This window comes from Papilio machaon, chromosome 1, assembly GCF_912999745.1.
Source record: "Papilio machaon chromosome 1, ilPapMach1.1, whole genome shotgun sequence".
NCBI classification, from domain to species: Eukaryota; Metazoa; Arthropoda; class Insecta; order Lepidoptera; family Papilionidae; genus Papilio; species Papilio machaon.
This window is the reverse complement of record NC_059986.1, coordinates 8,330,345-8,344,985: the sequence shown is the minus strand read 5'-3', so window position 1 is coordinate 8,344,985 and position 14,641 is coordinate 8,330,345. Positions and strand designations below refer to the sequence as shown.

Below are 14,641 nucleotides of genomic sequence, written 5' to 3'. Positions count from 1 at the left end.
TCAGTTTGTGCGACGCAACGTAAATCTATGATGTAACGAGTATACAGTGTATTTCAACTCAAGACTTAAAGTTTGTTAACTAAATTTCAAAATATTTATCCAAACCAACATTTTGTCCATTTTATATAATTACTAGATTTTACCCGCGACTCTGTCCGCGCGGAATAAAAAATAGAAAACGGGGTAAAAATTATCCTATGTCCGTTTCCTGGTTCTAAGCTACCTGCCCACCAATTTTCAGTCAAATCGATTCAGCCGTTCTTGAGTTATAAATAGTGTAACTAACACTACTTTCTTTTATATATATAAAGATATAAGATAGATATATGTACTTCACTTATCTCATAATTTGTGCAAAATTACATTTTCTATGTAACTATGGGTGTGGTTTAAATTAGTTGAATCAACTATTGACCACTTTTCAACAAATTCAACTTGTTAAATGGACTAGTTAAGAAAAGAAATTAACGTGTCCTTGGTACCTAAGTCATCAACGACCCATCACTAATCCCGCCCGTTTGTAAGTCGTCTAGGCACATAGATTTGTCGGTGACATATAAAAAAGATAATTTAATGTTTATTTGCTATAATATTGTAACAAAGTTTAGATCTTCAATTGGAATAAACTATAAATTATGTTAGTATGCAGTAAATAGGTTCTTATTTGTAATGAGTAATTAAACAAAATATATACACAAAACTTATTATTATTATGGGAATTTATATTTACATTTGAAATTTTATTAACATATATTTGATTATTTTCCATTAAAGTGCTGTAAATTTTATTGTATATGATACTAAATATTACAATTAGTAATTATGTGAGGTATATAATTTTATATATACATACAAGTACATATATATGTTATATTGCTTATCAATCAATTGTATAAATTGAGTTTTTAATTTATTCGTCTATACATATAATTTTAAAAACTTGACATCTTTTTTTAACTATCACAAATCCGGATTTAAAAGCATGTAAAAAAATTATCAAAATAAGAAATTTAGTACATTAAGCCACACAATTATCATACAACAATAAATTGCCATCGCAATATATTTAGAGAATCGTGAGACATAAAGCCGACCTCATTAAGTGAACTTTGGACAATTAAAGAAATTTTAATTGATGCTTGAATTTTTTTTATTTGTTATTAACTTATGTACATTTTTGCGTTTTGTTAGAAATTTAATGTAAGACTTATCTTGATTTTACTTTTCACATTCGATCGCTTCCTTAACTAACGCAGACGTAGTTTTCTCTTAGCCTCTTGCTGCATGTCTGTCAACCTTCGCCATCGCACCGTTTTCAAACTCACTATTCAACGTTCTTACAATGTTATGTCACTTTAAAACACCGCACCGTATATTTAAACACTAAATTATTGCTCATGGTTTGTTTGAAGGCAAACTTTCACTTACGGTCTGTGAGTCCGTGGAGTTGGCGGAGTCGTCTGCGAGCAGTCGGCTGAGCTGGTCGTCCAGCGCGTCTCCGCGCCGCTCGCGTTTGCCCTCCGCCGACGAGAACACGTCGTCACCCACCAGCATACCCTCGTCCAGATACGAAAACGAGTCGAGGTTGATCTCGGAGCTGGTGATCGCCGTACTATAGATGTCTATCCTCTTCTGCTGCGACTCCGCCACCTTCTCGCTGAGCTTCTCCTTCGCTTTAGTCAGCGCATCCGACTCCGACTTGTCGAGCTTTATGTCGCAGTCCTTCGCCTTGTCGAGCTTGGAGCGCAGCGCGAACGAAGAGTCATTGCTCGACGAGCCCTCTTCCTGCAACTGACTCAACAGAGTCCGCGTGGCGAGCGACAGCGTCCCCGACCCGATGTACAGTTCGTGGCCCTCCCCTAAAAATGTGCATGAATATTAGCATCACCCGTAATGCGAAATCGACACCTTGTACTATGAGCAAAACTTACCGCTGGGTGTCGGCCGGCGGGAGGTCTCCGGCGCGCCGCGTTTGCTCTTGCCCTTCCGCGGCTCCACCATGTACTCACCCTCGCTGTCGCTGGACATCCCGAGGTCCAGGTGCAGCGAGTTCAGCTTGTCGTCCTCGTCCTTGTCCTTGGACGCGGTCTCAAGTTCCATTTCCCAGTCCGCGACTCTCGTTGACTCTTTGACTCTTTCTGTGCCTTTCTCGAAATCTTTGCTTTCGTCTTTGTGCATCGTCGGTGAATCCGTTTGTTCCAGCGGGACGATGTCTCCTATACTTTCAGCTGACGAGTCTAAGCTGTTTGGATTGCAAGATTCCTCGGTTATTTGACTCTCGAAAAGTACCGGGGTGTCTTGTGTGATTTGTGGGGTTACTTTCTTAAAGTGATCGGATGCCCGCGGAGTGCTGGAGCGGCTGTCGAGTATCTCCGACATGGTGGTCGGTCTGGCGGTCTGCTCGTTGTTTAATTCCAGTACGATAACATTTCCTGGACATTTTTCGACATCGACTTGATCCGGTTTCGTAGCTTGTAGAAGTTGATTGACATTTTTACCCATTATTATTTTTGATACATCGTTACCGTTTTTAGTGAACGTAATTGCTTTGCCTATGGCACTGCCTTTCTGCACCACTATCACGTTACCTTTTGTCGTGACAGTCGGCCGCACAATGGGGTTGCTTATTTTCGGTGTGGAGACGGGCGCGAGACCTTTAACTGGGACTATATCGGCGAGGTTGGCAGTCTTAATTGGCTCGACGCCTAAGATTTTTGCATTGGAAGGAATCGTATTGACGATATTGACACCGGCTTTTGATACTACCGTCATCGCAGTCGATTTATTAACTTGACTGTTTGACTGTGAACTGACGGCTACGAATTTCATACCGGTGGGTATACCTTTGAAATGTAACAATGGGACTTCCCCGATTTGATTAGTTCGACTCTTGGCAGGCACAACGACCATTTTGTGACCCGATTTCGGATTTAATACAAAGGTTTTGGCAGATACTTTTAGGTCCGTAGCGGGGATACCTTTAGGAGTGAAAGTTTCGGAAGGTTTGGATATGTTATTAGCACTGACTGCGACCATAGAAGGTTCTTTATTTGGCGTGCTCTGGACAGAGGAGGTTAAAATAATTTTCGAATTTGTCATAATTTTGTTTTCCAAGGTCGGTTTAGATACGACGATCATTTTGTCAGTGGGGACCGCTGTGCTCGGCGTTCTGGGTTTAGCAGCGGACCCTATAACTTTGGTGGTGACGAGTTTACCGGAGTTTAAGGCCTTTTGCGTCGAGGTGGGCGCGACGACGACTTGCCGATTTGAAAGGACCTTAACACCTTCGGAGGCGTTTTGCAATATTTTAAATTCAGACATTTGTACTTTATCTGTGGTCGTATCGCCACGTTTTTTGATGATAAGATGGCAAGGTTTCCCGCTGGTGGTTTTGGATACTGGCGTGCTTTGCGCCTGTAGGGTGGCGGGGTCGTCAGGGTGGACGTTGTCAGACACGCCAAGTTCGTGGGGGACGGTCGCCGGTTGCGTGAGAAGTTGCATTGTTGGGGAATCGGTGACCATTCCGGGTGATGACAACACTTTGGTTTTGATTTCATCTACATATTCCGATTTGGTTTTATTAGATAACACTGTTTGAGCATAACTGGCTTGAAATGAGTTGGGAGTTACGTTGTAGTCTGACTGCAACGCATTAGAATTGTACTGTTTGTTAGGTGACATGGGCAGGTCTTGTGATTTCCGTTGATTTGACTTGGCGTGTGTACTCTTTGCATTTTGTTTGTGTGATCTGTGCTTGTGGGATGATCTAGATGTGTTGGGTTGATTTGATTTACTTGTTGATACTTTGCTTACTTGATTATATGAGTGTTTTGATTGACTTGAAGATTTACCTGAAAATATTTTACAATGTAGTTAAGTATAATTGTTTCATACTTAATTTTAGCCATACATATAAGATTATAAAAAAATGTATTTTTAATTTTTTTTTATGATTTAAAAAAAGAAACTGAAAAAGCTTAGTTATTGACTTAAAGTTACTTATACTAACTTGAAGCTGGTTGTGAGTATTTTGAGTATATTTGAGATAAATTGACATGTTTCTGATTTGCATTGGTTTGTATATTTCTCATGTTTTTAACAGGCGTCGTCCCTTCCTCTGGTATTGCACCGCCTTCGGGAACTTTCCTTTTTCTACAGATCAATTCTGTTTCCCACATCTGTAAAAAAAATAAACACTGACACATACTAAATAACAGTTATATTGCTGTATTAAAAAAATTAAGTATTAGTAAACAATCAAATTTTTTAGATCAAGATATTCATCAAACAAAACTATCAAACAAAGCCTTATCCAAAAATTTTAAAAACATAAAAAAATTTGATCATTTACAGGGTACTTTAGTTAATGCGTCAGAGGGCAGTCAGGTTTTAGTGGGTATTCCGGTCGCCTTCTGCGGCCGGCGAGTCCCACACTCCCTACGCCATTGCACAGCCCGGCGTAGGGGTGCGCAAATGCATTTACTGACTTTAAAAAAAAGGGTGCTTTAGTTGAAACAATAAATTACTTTTAAAGTTTCATCTTCCATGGCAATAGGTGGATGAAATAACTCGTCCATATCTTCATTTGTGGATGCTCCTTCGGCTGTTTGACTTTCAGGGTCCGGATGTTGCTCTTCACTGGATTTTGGTGCAATCAATTTTTCAGCTTCGAGTTTCTTCTGTAGCTCCTTGTTCTCAGCCGCAGCAGCATCTGCGGCTTTATCCGCAATCTCTGTGTATGCAGTTTGCGGGATACTCCGAGGCAGGAGTGGTATTCGTCTTCTGCCTTCGCAAATCCATCCTATACCTGTATTGGGTCCTGCTAATCTGGAAATTATTTTTAATCTATATTGATTGACAGAGTTAACACATTCAATCAGCCATAAGGTAAGGAAAAAGACTGACAGAATTATGATACTCAATTTAAATATATTAAATCTTTTATAGCATCTCCATGTAAAATTATTCATCAAATGGGTCAAAATATTAAAATTGTTGTTCATTCAAATTTTTTTTTGTTATTCTTCTTTTCCGAATTATATGTAAAATATTTAATAACATATTAATTATTTGCGGATTAACATATCCTCAGTTTAACTATATATCTATATTTTAAATTAATTTGCAAATATTTATTGTTAAATGCTTATGTATTACATTACAATAGGTACCGCAACTTCACTTTTTAAAAGTATTTGCTTTCTAAATTCAAAGAATGGTTTCTTTTTTTTTTCTTTAAAAAGACATAGATTTCGTTTATTTATTCATATTTTTTTGTTACTAGAAGGTTTTACATAATATTAATTTCAAATGGTAAAAATTACCTTTATAATTTAAATACACATCCAATTCAATTAATTTTGTTCTAAAATATGTATATAAATATAGTGAAATTATTAACAATATTTATTTTTACTTAAAAAGATAGTTTATTAAACAAAACAAGTGAAATGAATACATAAAATATAATAAATCACTTTCTTATAGGTTATCTGTCAAAATAAAAAATAAATTATTTTGATATAATCAACCATTAACTTGCTTCAACACTTTAATTTCAAAGAAATATAAAACAAATGTTGATTTCATAGTTTCATGAGTGACCATATTATCAAGTTATCAAATGCATCAGGGCAAAAAGAAAAAGAAATTGAATGTAATAATTATTCCAAATCTTATTAGAAATCTCACTATAAATGAAGAAAAGGTATGCTAAAAATTGTAAGGCAACATCACCTTTAGAACTGTGGATATCTGCCATCTTTGACTTTGTGGATCACTGTTTTAAAAATAAATCAAGAGGCCCAAACAAATGTGGAAAATATTAACTTACTGGTCTGCAATCGTTGCTAATAACTCGTCATTAGACACGCGACGCGCCTCGGCACTATGACGATCGTTGCCTATATGTAAAACCGCACGGAGCTCCTCAAGCAACTTTTTTCTATTCTCTTCCAATGCCCCTTGTGCTCTTAACACACTCATCATTTTCGAGTAGGCTTCCAATTCTACAAATAAATGCACGACATTTAACTTAGTAATACTTCTTAACATATTTTCAAACTTTAAATCAACTTTATTGAGTATTCTTAGTATAATAAAATCATAGGAGGGAAAAATAATGCCATAGTACTAAATATATACCAAGTCTCCTAAGCGTCTGGCGACATTCTTCCCGTGTCATATTTAACAACATGGGCCACATTTTGAAGCCTTTAAATTATACACTAATTAGAAATTATTTGACTAAATAAATTTGACCATTTTTAATTGAATACTATACTGGCAAATATCCATACTGTGTTTACTTCAAACGACAATTCGTTCATTTTGACATTTCAAGTAAAGATGCAAAAAATAACGGATGGCTTTAATTTTGTCTATGGTTTCATTCTTGCCAGAATAGTTTACATTTTACCCTGAAACTTCGTGAAAGCTGAAAGTTATCACAAAAAGCCGTATCACTGACAAAGTTAACCAGCTGAAAATGCTATTGAGAAGATAACAGTTTGTATGCACCGAGCACCCGTTCCACTTGTGACTTTCTGTAGCCCACACGATCAAACCAATTTTGGTTATTGGCTATTGAGTCATGGAGGTGGACAACTAGGTGGATTTTGTAATTAATCTTTATTTTTAAGTACTTGAAGCCATTTAGATATCCTGGAATTGTACCTAATAGTATTTTGAGTCTTATAGAAACAAAAAATCTCAATGTGAAAATTAACTTGGTTTGCTTATTTATAAGAAAAAATAATATTATGGTTACCCCGTGAACTTAGCTGTCGCAGTTTTTCAAGAGCCTTGCATTTATAAGGTATGTAGAGTATTTTTTTTAATAATTATTTGAAATTAATTAAGTATTTTAAGGGCTGAAGTTGTTGTTTATTCTCCTAATTTATAAATATAATCAAATATAAAAATCGGTCTCTCTTTTTTTCATTAAAATTGAAGATTACTTTAGCGCTAAAATACCCGTCAAAATATTGTGCCTTCATTGTACGCAGTAAAAAAAGTTAAAAATTTAAACGATTTTTTTCAATAAAATTGAAGATTTCTTTAGCGCTAAAATACCCATCTTAATATTATGCCTCTATTGTACACAGTGAAAAAAACGTTTTAAAAATTGAACTTTTTTTTCTATTTACAAAAAATAATTGAAATCACATTCTTCGCAAACTTGTTACCAACGGGAAAGATTCAAAGACATATCTTTTAAAAGTTACTCATTTTACATATATGTAAAATGTGGAACTCTAAAAAGATTTATATCATAATAATATATATTAATTCATTTTAATTTTCCTTCACGAAAGTAAAATTTTGCCAAAAAATGTATCGGGACTAATCAGGACGCTTTAACAAATCTTTAATCTATGTCCAGCTTTACTTTGATCGGGCGACTGATGTCAAATAATAACGTATTTTTATTTCAAAATTTGTTATTCTTCTTTGCATTGTGATTGTATGCTGTAACTTCTGTATTTGTGTTTTTTATACAATTCAAAAGTTTTCAATCAAAACTGCAAACAAAATGACAGATGTAGAAGATATTATACATTATATTAAATCATTAAGAAAGGGTTTTGATAAGGATTTGTTTCAAAGTAAAATCGATGAACTTGCTTATATTGTGGAAAATGAAGGCTTGGAGTATAATGATTTCCAAACGTTATTCAAAGTTTGGTTAAATTTATCAATACGTAAGTAATAAATGCTGCGTAATGTTTTTGTGTCTTTCTTGCTATTCCAGAGGCTAATTGTTAAGCCTATTTCTTTTATAGCTATAACGAAATGGACAAGTCTGGGAGCGTGTTTAGTTCCTAATGAAAAAATCGGCAAGCTTACTATTGACTACGCTCTACGTTGGCTTCTCGCTAAACATGATAATCAATCAAACTTTTCAAATATAAGCTTTTTACTTGACTGGTTAACAGGTAAGTGGAAATTTACAAGTTATTTCTACTAAAAATTGGTAGAAAAAATGTTTGTGGCATACCTAGTTTTATTCCATCGCCTCTGTCTTAATTTGTGTGTTAATTATCAAGTAAGTAAGTAAAAGTTGCTTTTTACAGCATTTGTCCTGATAATTTTCATGTTTTTAATATACATTAACTCAATTTTCTTGTTATAGCTGCTATGGACAGCAATTCTGTTGAATTAGATGCACTTAATATTGGATATGAAGTCTTTTATTCAACATTGACATATGAAGCACTGGTTAGTATGATTTTTAGATAGTTTTACTCAAGGTATTTTAGAACTATTTTGGGATGAAAAGAAAACAATTTAACTACAACTACTTATAGCTATTTGTTATATTTTTAGGCACCTCATTCAATTAAATTGGTGTACAATCTGACTAAACCAAGTGATGTCACAAGAAGAAGAGTTGTAGAACTTTTAGACTGCGCAAAGAAAAGGGAAGCAAAAAAGGTATATTTTTAATTCAGTTTCACTTGTATTAATCTGATTCTTTGTCATTTGTTAGTAATTATAAAATTAAATTTAATTGTCTGCACAATTAAATTGTCTGCACAGAATAAAACATGTATAAAAAATGGTCTAAATATAAATGATAAACTTTACAACTTAAATAATTACCGATTTAAAGATTCTAAACAATGTCTGTGATATATTTTCAGAACTTATACCGTCAGATTCAAGTTCTATTGGGATTGTTCAAGTCATATAGACCTGAATGTGTACCTGAAGATATACCATCCATATCCATACATACATCTTTTAGAAAGATAAATGCAAACCTTTTGAATCGATTCACAATAAGTCAGGTATGTTATTATTATTTATTTTTTTTTACTTTTTTTAGGCCATGATCTTTCTCTGGCAGCCTCAAAACATACTTTCAATGTTTTTTTTACTCACATTCACATGTTGAATTAAGTTTTTTTTTTAATTTCAGAGCAAAAGAAATTTGTTGTGCATTACAAAACAGTATTTATTGTGGACGAATCCAATTAATTGTGTAAGTAATTTTATAAACATTTCTAAATTACAAATTAAATCAATTTATAAAAGAATATAACATATTATGCTTGTTTTTTCAGGACTCTGGAAGAAATAAGAAAGACCCACTGATACCAAACATGGAATTTTTAAAGCTTGGTTCAATGCAGTATACTGAACAAGTTACACAAAAAACATATCTTGATTTTTCTAGGTAAGATATTTATATTTCCTTAAAACATATAAATCAATGAGTGACATATATATTTTTTTATATAATAATATATATAATTAAAGTATAAAAACATGAAAATCACAACCAAATCTAGATAAGTTTTCAAGGGACCACAATGATTCTCGCTTACAGAGGTTTCTCGTTTATCAGGGTTCGAATGTACTAGTATTTTTTTAACTGTATTAAAACATTCTTAAGAAATTTTTTACTATTTCTCCATGGCCAAAAGGATTATAAGAATTTCAGATGATATTAAAGAATGAAAAGAATAAGTCAGCTTTTCTGTGATTGTTTTTAAAGTATAAATCCACATTTAGTCGATCAGATGTTGGTATTTATGTCTCTTCCTCAGCCCAGTATCTCTGCTGAAGCACAGTGTTAGCCGGTCCAGCAGTCGGCCAGCGCGACTGCGCGCTCTGCTCTGCAACGACACTGGCACCACTCTGCTGGCACTGGCCAGCGACAACGAACAGGCTTTCTTCTCACATGACCTGCATCATATACTCAATCATTGTAAGTGTTGGATTTCATTCAAATATACAGTCAAGAGCGTCGGTGGCTCAGGGGTTAAGCACTTGACTTGCAATCTGCAGGTCCTAGGTTCGAATCCCGCCATGTACCAATGTGTTTTTTCGATTTTCGATTTACATATGTACATTTGTCAATGAAAACATTGAGATGCTACCTGCACATATCTGGGAAGAAATTCAATGATATGTGTGAAGTCAACCAACCCGCAGCCGGCCAGTGTTGACTATGGCCTAGTCAACCCTAACTTGGGGTAGAATAGTGAGCTGATGATATACAGTCAAACCTGTCAAGTAGGAGTCCAAGGGATCACGATATATTTCTAGCTTATAAAGGTTTCTCTCTTACTCTACTTCATCGCTTTTGGAAGTCGTTCCGGTAACATGTGATTTCATGCTCACAATGCTATTAGATTCAACTTCGTTCGCGGTATTCCAGTTACTAAAAAATTACCCTGACACAACAAACTTAAAATGCAGGCTTATTCAATATAAAAAAAACTCCGCCTGTTTCAAATAAACAATAAGAGTGATCGATGTTTTTATTAAGAAAACGCGACTAGGATTTATACCCAGTCACTGTAGCCCTGACTACTGTATAGTGTGAAATACTCTATTGCCTAATCTATATATATAAAAGAAAGTCGTGTTAGTTACACATTTATAACTCAAGAACGGCTGAATCGATTTGACTGAAAATTGGTGGGCAGGTAGCTTAGAACCAGGAAACGGACATAGGATAATTTTACCTCGTTTTCTATTTTTTGTTCCGCGCGGACGGAGTCGCGGGTAAAAGCTAGTACTTTATAAAATGCGCTAATATAGACTACTAGATGTCGCCCGCAACTCCGACCGCGCAGAATTTAAAAAAAAACTTAATAAGTAGCCTATGTGTTCTTTCAGACTATGTTCTACATCTGTGCCAAATTTCATAAAGATCTGTTGAACTGTTCCGGAGATACCTACAAACAAACATCAATCCATCTAAACATTCGCATTTAAAATATTAGTATGATTTAAATTGACATTGATTAAGTTTTGTCAATAATTTCTGTTTTCAGGTTTCTTTGACAAATCACCATACAGTTACGAGGAGAAGCGATACCTGCTGCACAGACTGGCAATATTCCAGCGCACAATACTGCAAGGAATTCCCGTTGTGACCAGATTCCTTGCACAATTTATAGTGTTCTGGAATGAAACTGACTTCTTTGGTGAGGTAATTTCATAATGTCACATTCCTTTTTATACTTTTTTTTGCACAAATTTAACTCATGTTTCTTCTAGTTTAAGTCTGGATTCTAACACCCGAGCGTAATAATTGATTATTGAGATTGATCCGATAATTATTTTATCTATATATATAAAAGAAAGTCGTGTTAGTTACACTTTTTATAACTCAAGATTGGTCGAACTGATTTAGCTGAAAATTGATGGGGAGGTAGCTTAGAACTAGGAGACGGACATAGGAACTTTTTTTATCTTGTGTGCATTTTTTTTTATTCCGCGCGGACGAAGTTGCGGGTAAAAGCTAGTTTATATTATATGGGAAGATACAAAAATTAGATAAAAATTATTAACTGGACAACTGGTAAAATTGGGTAAGCAAAAATAGATCAAAATTCATATAAGGTAGGCATTGTGTAGAAAAATGAATACATATTTCCGCCTAATTTCCTTAGAAACAATAAAATATATTATTTAATAATATACAGTCTTTAATAAATAAGCAAAAGCCCAAAAGGATATTTTTCTCTCTTATAGAGGTTTCTCTCTAACCCAAGTTTCTTCCTTATCCAGGTTAAACTTTGTATAATATTGGTTTAAAGATTATTTTTTATATTAATTTACAGATAATGGACCTGGTGGAATGGTTGAGTGCGGATTGTTATGAATACATTGAGTCAATAATGACTTCACTCACAAAGATATACTGCAGAGCAAATTCAATGGACCAATGTGTTATACTCAGGAGTTTGTCAGCTATGTATGCTAATTTAGTGAGTTATTTTATATTCTTTATGTTTTGATGTGAAACATCTATAGGATCACTTGTAAACCGAATTGTTGGCGTGGCGACGCTTGCCGTGGCGACGGGTCGCCACACTATACTTAGGTATACATATATATATTTTATGTGTAGTAGAGTGTACGCTGAGGTATACATTATCATTATTATTATTATTATTAATAATAAACTCATTATTATCGTTATTAGCATCGTTATTGTCATTATTATCAGTATTATCGTTATTATTATCATTTTCATCATTATTATCATTTTTATCATTATTATTTATTTAATTATAATATTTAATATTTTGTGCATATTACTTGTACACACACGATGTTTCACATCTGCCAGGCGTCCCATGACGGCTCACAAGTTTTTTTTTATTCTAGTAAAATGTAGTCTTCAATCTGCTAAATAGTAAATAAAAGTACTAATAGAGGTGACATTTAAAAGTCCATGGTCTCTGCCTACCCTTGTATGTTTTCGAGCGTGATAGTGTTGTTGTTAACATCAGTTTGCACATTGGAAACAATTTTTTTTTTTAGGTGTACACCAGTGTTCGAAATTGCAGATTATTCATGAGTACAAATTCACCACAGATAGAATACACACAGATTTTATGTGGAGTAGCAAAATTGTTAACACAATTGTATAGCAAAGGCTTACAAATAAATCCAGGTAAATATATATATATTTAAATATATTTTAGTATATAAGATAAAAATTAAATTCAACTCTGTAATATTTGACATAAGAAATGAATGAAAACTTATTTTAGGCGTTTTTACAAACTTAATCTTTTATTTAATTTTTTCTTTAAATATTTGGGAGCGTCGATGGCTCAGGGGTTAAGCACTTGACTTGCAATCGACAGGTCCTGGGTTTGAATCCCGCCATGTACCAATGTGTTTTTTGATTTACATATGTACGTTTATCCGATTTACGATGAAGGAAAACTGTGATGCTGCACATATCTGAGAAGAAATTCAAAGATATGTGTGAAGTCAAATTGCACTTGACTGTGGTTGACTATATCCTAGTCACCCCTAACTTAGGTTAGGCTCCGAGCCCTGCAGTGGGGATGTATAGTGAGCTGATGATGAATGAAAGAATCTTTTAGTTAAATGACTTTGCTGTATTTGAATGTATTCGTTGTATGTAGACAACGCGCTAGTTCTGGCGAGTTGCCTGAGCGCTGCGTCGCGCTGCGCACGCGCAGATGTATGCCTGGGCGCTGCGTGCAGTGTGCCGGCCGCGCTGCTGCTGGCGCTGCCGCTGCTGGCGCCCTCTGCCGCCACCCTCGACCACCTCGTACATCTCATACTTACGTCAGTACAATCATACATACATTTCTTTTGTATACAGGGTGATACACTCCACTTTAGGATATTCTTTTCTCTTTTTTTTAATTTTAAGGCAGAATTCACTAAATAGTTTTAAATGAGGGCTAACCTAAGCTGAAATTATTTATATTAGCTAAAATTATCTGTGAATTCTTAAAAAAAATATTATTTTAACTTTAAATTGCTTTAGATGAAATGTATGTAAATTAATTTATTTTAATTTAATTTTATAGGTACAGGAAGATATTCTCAAAGTTAAAAAATAAGAACGATGGCGTACGAAATACCCACGAATTTGAACATCGACAGTTACTAAAGGCGTATACATCAGACATTATATCTTGTCTGTATCAAGAAAACTTCCTCAGCAACCGCCAGGAAGGTTATGTGTTCAGCAAACTGAACATGCAGACTGTAACAATGCTGAACAAAGTCATCCCTAACGCTGATTCTAAACTAAGTCTGAGGAATCATTTAGCATTTGCTCCGTACACTTATTTACAAATTGAAGGTTCACAAGCCGAGACCACAGACAACTCAATTTGGTTCAAATACGCCATCGACAAACAGTTCCCTAGTTTGTGCAAGTTGTTAATTATGACAACACCACAATTAATTAGTTAGACTGTTGTCTAGACAGAAAATTTTCAATTCACTTTGATATGTTAGATGAAACTTGCGAAGTGTGATTCTTTCCCCCCTTTTCTTTACCCCTTCCTCTGTAAAATAAAAAGTATGTTTTCATGACGTCATCGGTCTCAAGTCTCATGTGTTTGTTTCGTGTATGACGTCACATGTTGCTTAACTGGATTTTGTCTGTCTTGATAATTTGTGTTGTTGTCTGAAATAAAAGTAATTACTATTAAGGACCATTGATAAATATAAACGCCTAGAAAGTACAAAAATATTACTAAACAAAAAAAAGTAATCATAAATAATTTATACAATCGATTTAAACCATAATATGTAGTAGTCCAAAGTCCCTAAATTTCGCAACACATTTTGAAGTTAAACTCAAAATCTAGTAGTCTTCTAGTTATTTAAAAAAAAATGGGACCCATCTGGAAGCACTACCTTTCGTTTAAAAATATTTTTTATCAAAATCTGAGCACCTGAGACGGAGCTTCGCTATTGCGGCGAATCCAGGTGGCCGTTTGCTCGTTTGCCACCTTATGATATAAAAAAAAAAACATAAAAAAACACAGTCGAATTGATAACCTTATTTTTTGAAGTCGGCTAAAAATACAAAAAATTACTTTATATATTTTTTTCTTCAGAAAAGAATGGTTTTTCTGTTTGCATTATGTACTTAGCATTAAGACTTATTTGTCAGTTGTAATACAAATTGCAGTAATAACCGTAGATTTCCACTGTTGCAATATTTGTATTAAAACATGATGTGGTCTCTTTTTGTCAGAAAGACTTAGTAAAATTATGACTAGAATTTTCATTTTATCTTTATTATTTTTTAAATGCTTTGTTCTGAAGATGTTGGTTGCACATGCAGTGTCCAAATATTTCACATCTTGTAATATAATATTAATTAAAATATTAA

The 14,641-nt window shown here is 34.3% G+C and overlaps 2 protein-coding genes across 2 annotated transcripts; one reads left to right on the top strand and one right to left on the bottom strand.

Annotated features, from left to right (window-relative positions):
- Positions 1 to 920: 920 nt before the first annotated feature.
- Positions 921 to 6,314, bottom strand: LOC106718847 (BRCA2-interacting transcriptional repressor EMSY). Its single transcript, XM_014513042.2, has 6 exons — positions 6,145 to 6,314; positions 5,834 to 6,008; positions 4,527 to 4,827; positions 4,010 to 4,178; positions 1,932 to 3,851; positions 921 to 1,859 (listed from the first exon to the last, which is right to left on the bottom strand). Exons 1-6 carry the CDS (start codon positions 6,203 to 6,205, stop codon positions 1,396 to 1,398), a joined length of 3,090 nt encoding a protein of 1,029 aa, XP_014368528.2. The 5' UTR covers positions 6,206 to 6,314; the 3' UTR covers positions 921 to 1,395.
- Positions 6,315 to 7,534: 1,220 nt separating this feature from the next.
- Positions 7,535 to 13,824, top strand: LOC106718826. Its single transcript, XM_045678707.1, has 13 exons — positions 7,535 to 7,703; positions 7,785 to 7,937; positions 8,135 to 8,220; positions 8,329 to 8,436; positions 8,646 to 8,792; positions 8,924 to 8,986; positions 9,069 to 9,181; positions 9,555 to 9,715; positions 10,791 to 10,948; positions 11,583 to 11,729; positions 12,289 to 12,421; positions 12,906 to 13,071; positions 13,320 to 13,824. The coding sequence occupies exons 1-13, from the start codon at positions 7,535 to 7,537 to the stop codon at positions 13,708 to 13,710; spliced, it is 1,995 nt and encodes a 664-aa protein (XP_045534663.1). The 3' UTR covers positions 13,711 to 13,824.
- Positions 13,825 to 14,641: the final 817 nt, after the last annotated feature.

Coding starts and splice junctions, on each gene's coding strand:
- LOC106718847 (XM_014513042.2), bottom strand. CDS start 6,205: ATGTGGCCCATGTTGTTAAATATGACACGGGAAGAATGTCGCCAGACG. Junction 4,828..5,833: donor TTAGCAACGATTGCAGACCA/GTAAGTTAATAT, acceptor AATAATTTCCAG/ATTAGCAGGACCCAATACAG. Junction 4,179..4,526: donor TGGAAGATGAAACTTTAAAA/GTAATTTATTGT, acceptor TTTTTTTTACAG/ATGTGGGAAACAGAATTGAT.
- LOC106718826 (XM_045678707.1), top strand. CDS start 7,535: ATGACAGATGTAGAAGATATTATACATTATATTAAATCATTAAGAAAG. Junction 9,182..9,554: donor ACATATCTTGATTTTTCTAG/GTAAGATATTTA, acceptor TCTCTTCCTCAG/CCCAGTATCTCTGCTGAAGC. Junction 10,949..11,582: donor AAACTGACTTCTTTGGTGAG/GTAATTTCATAA, acceptor ATTAATTTACAG/ATAATGGACCTGGTGGAATG.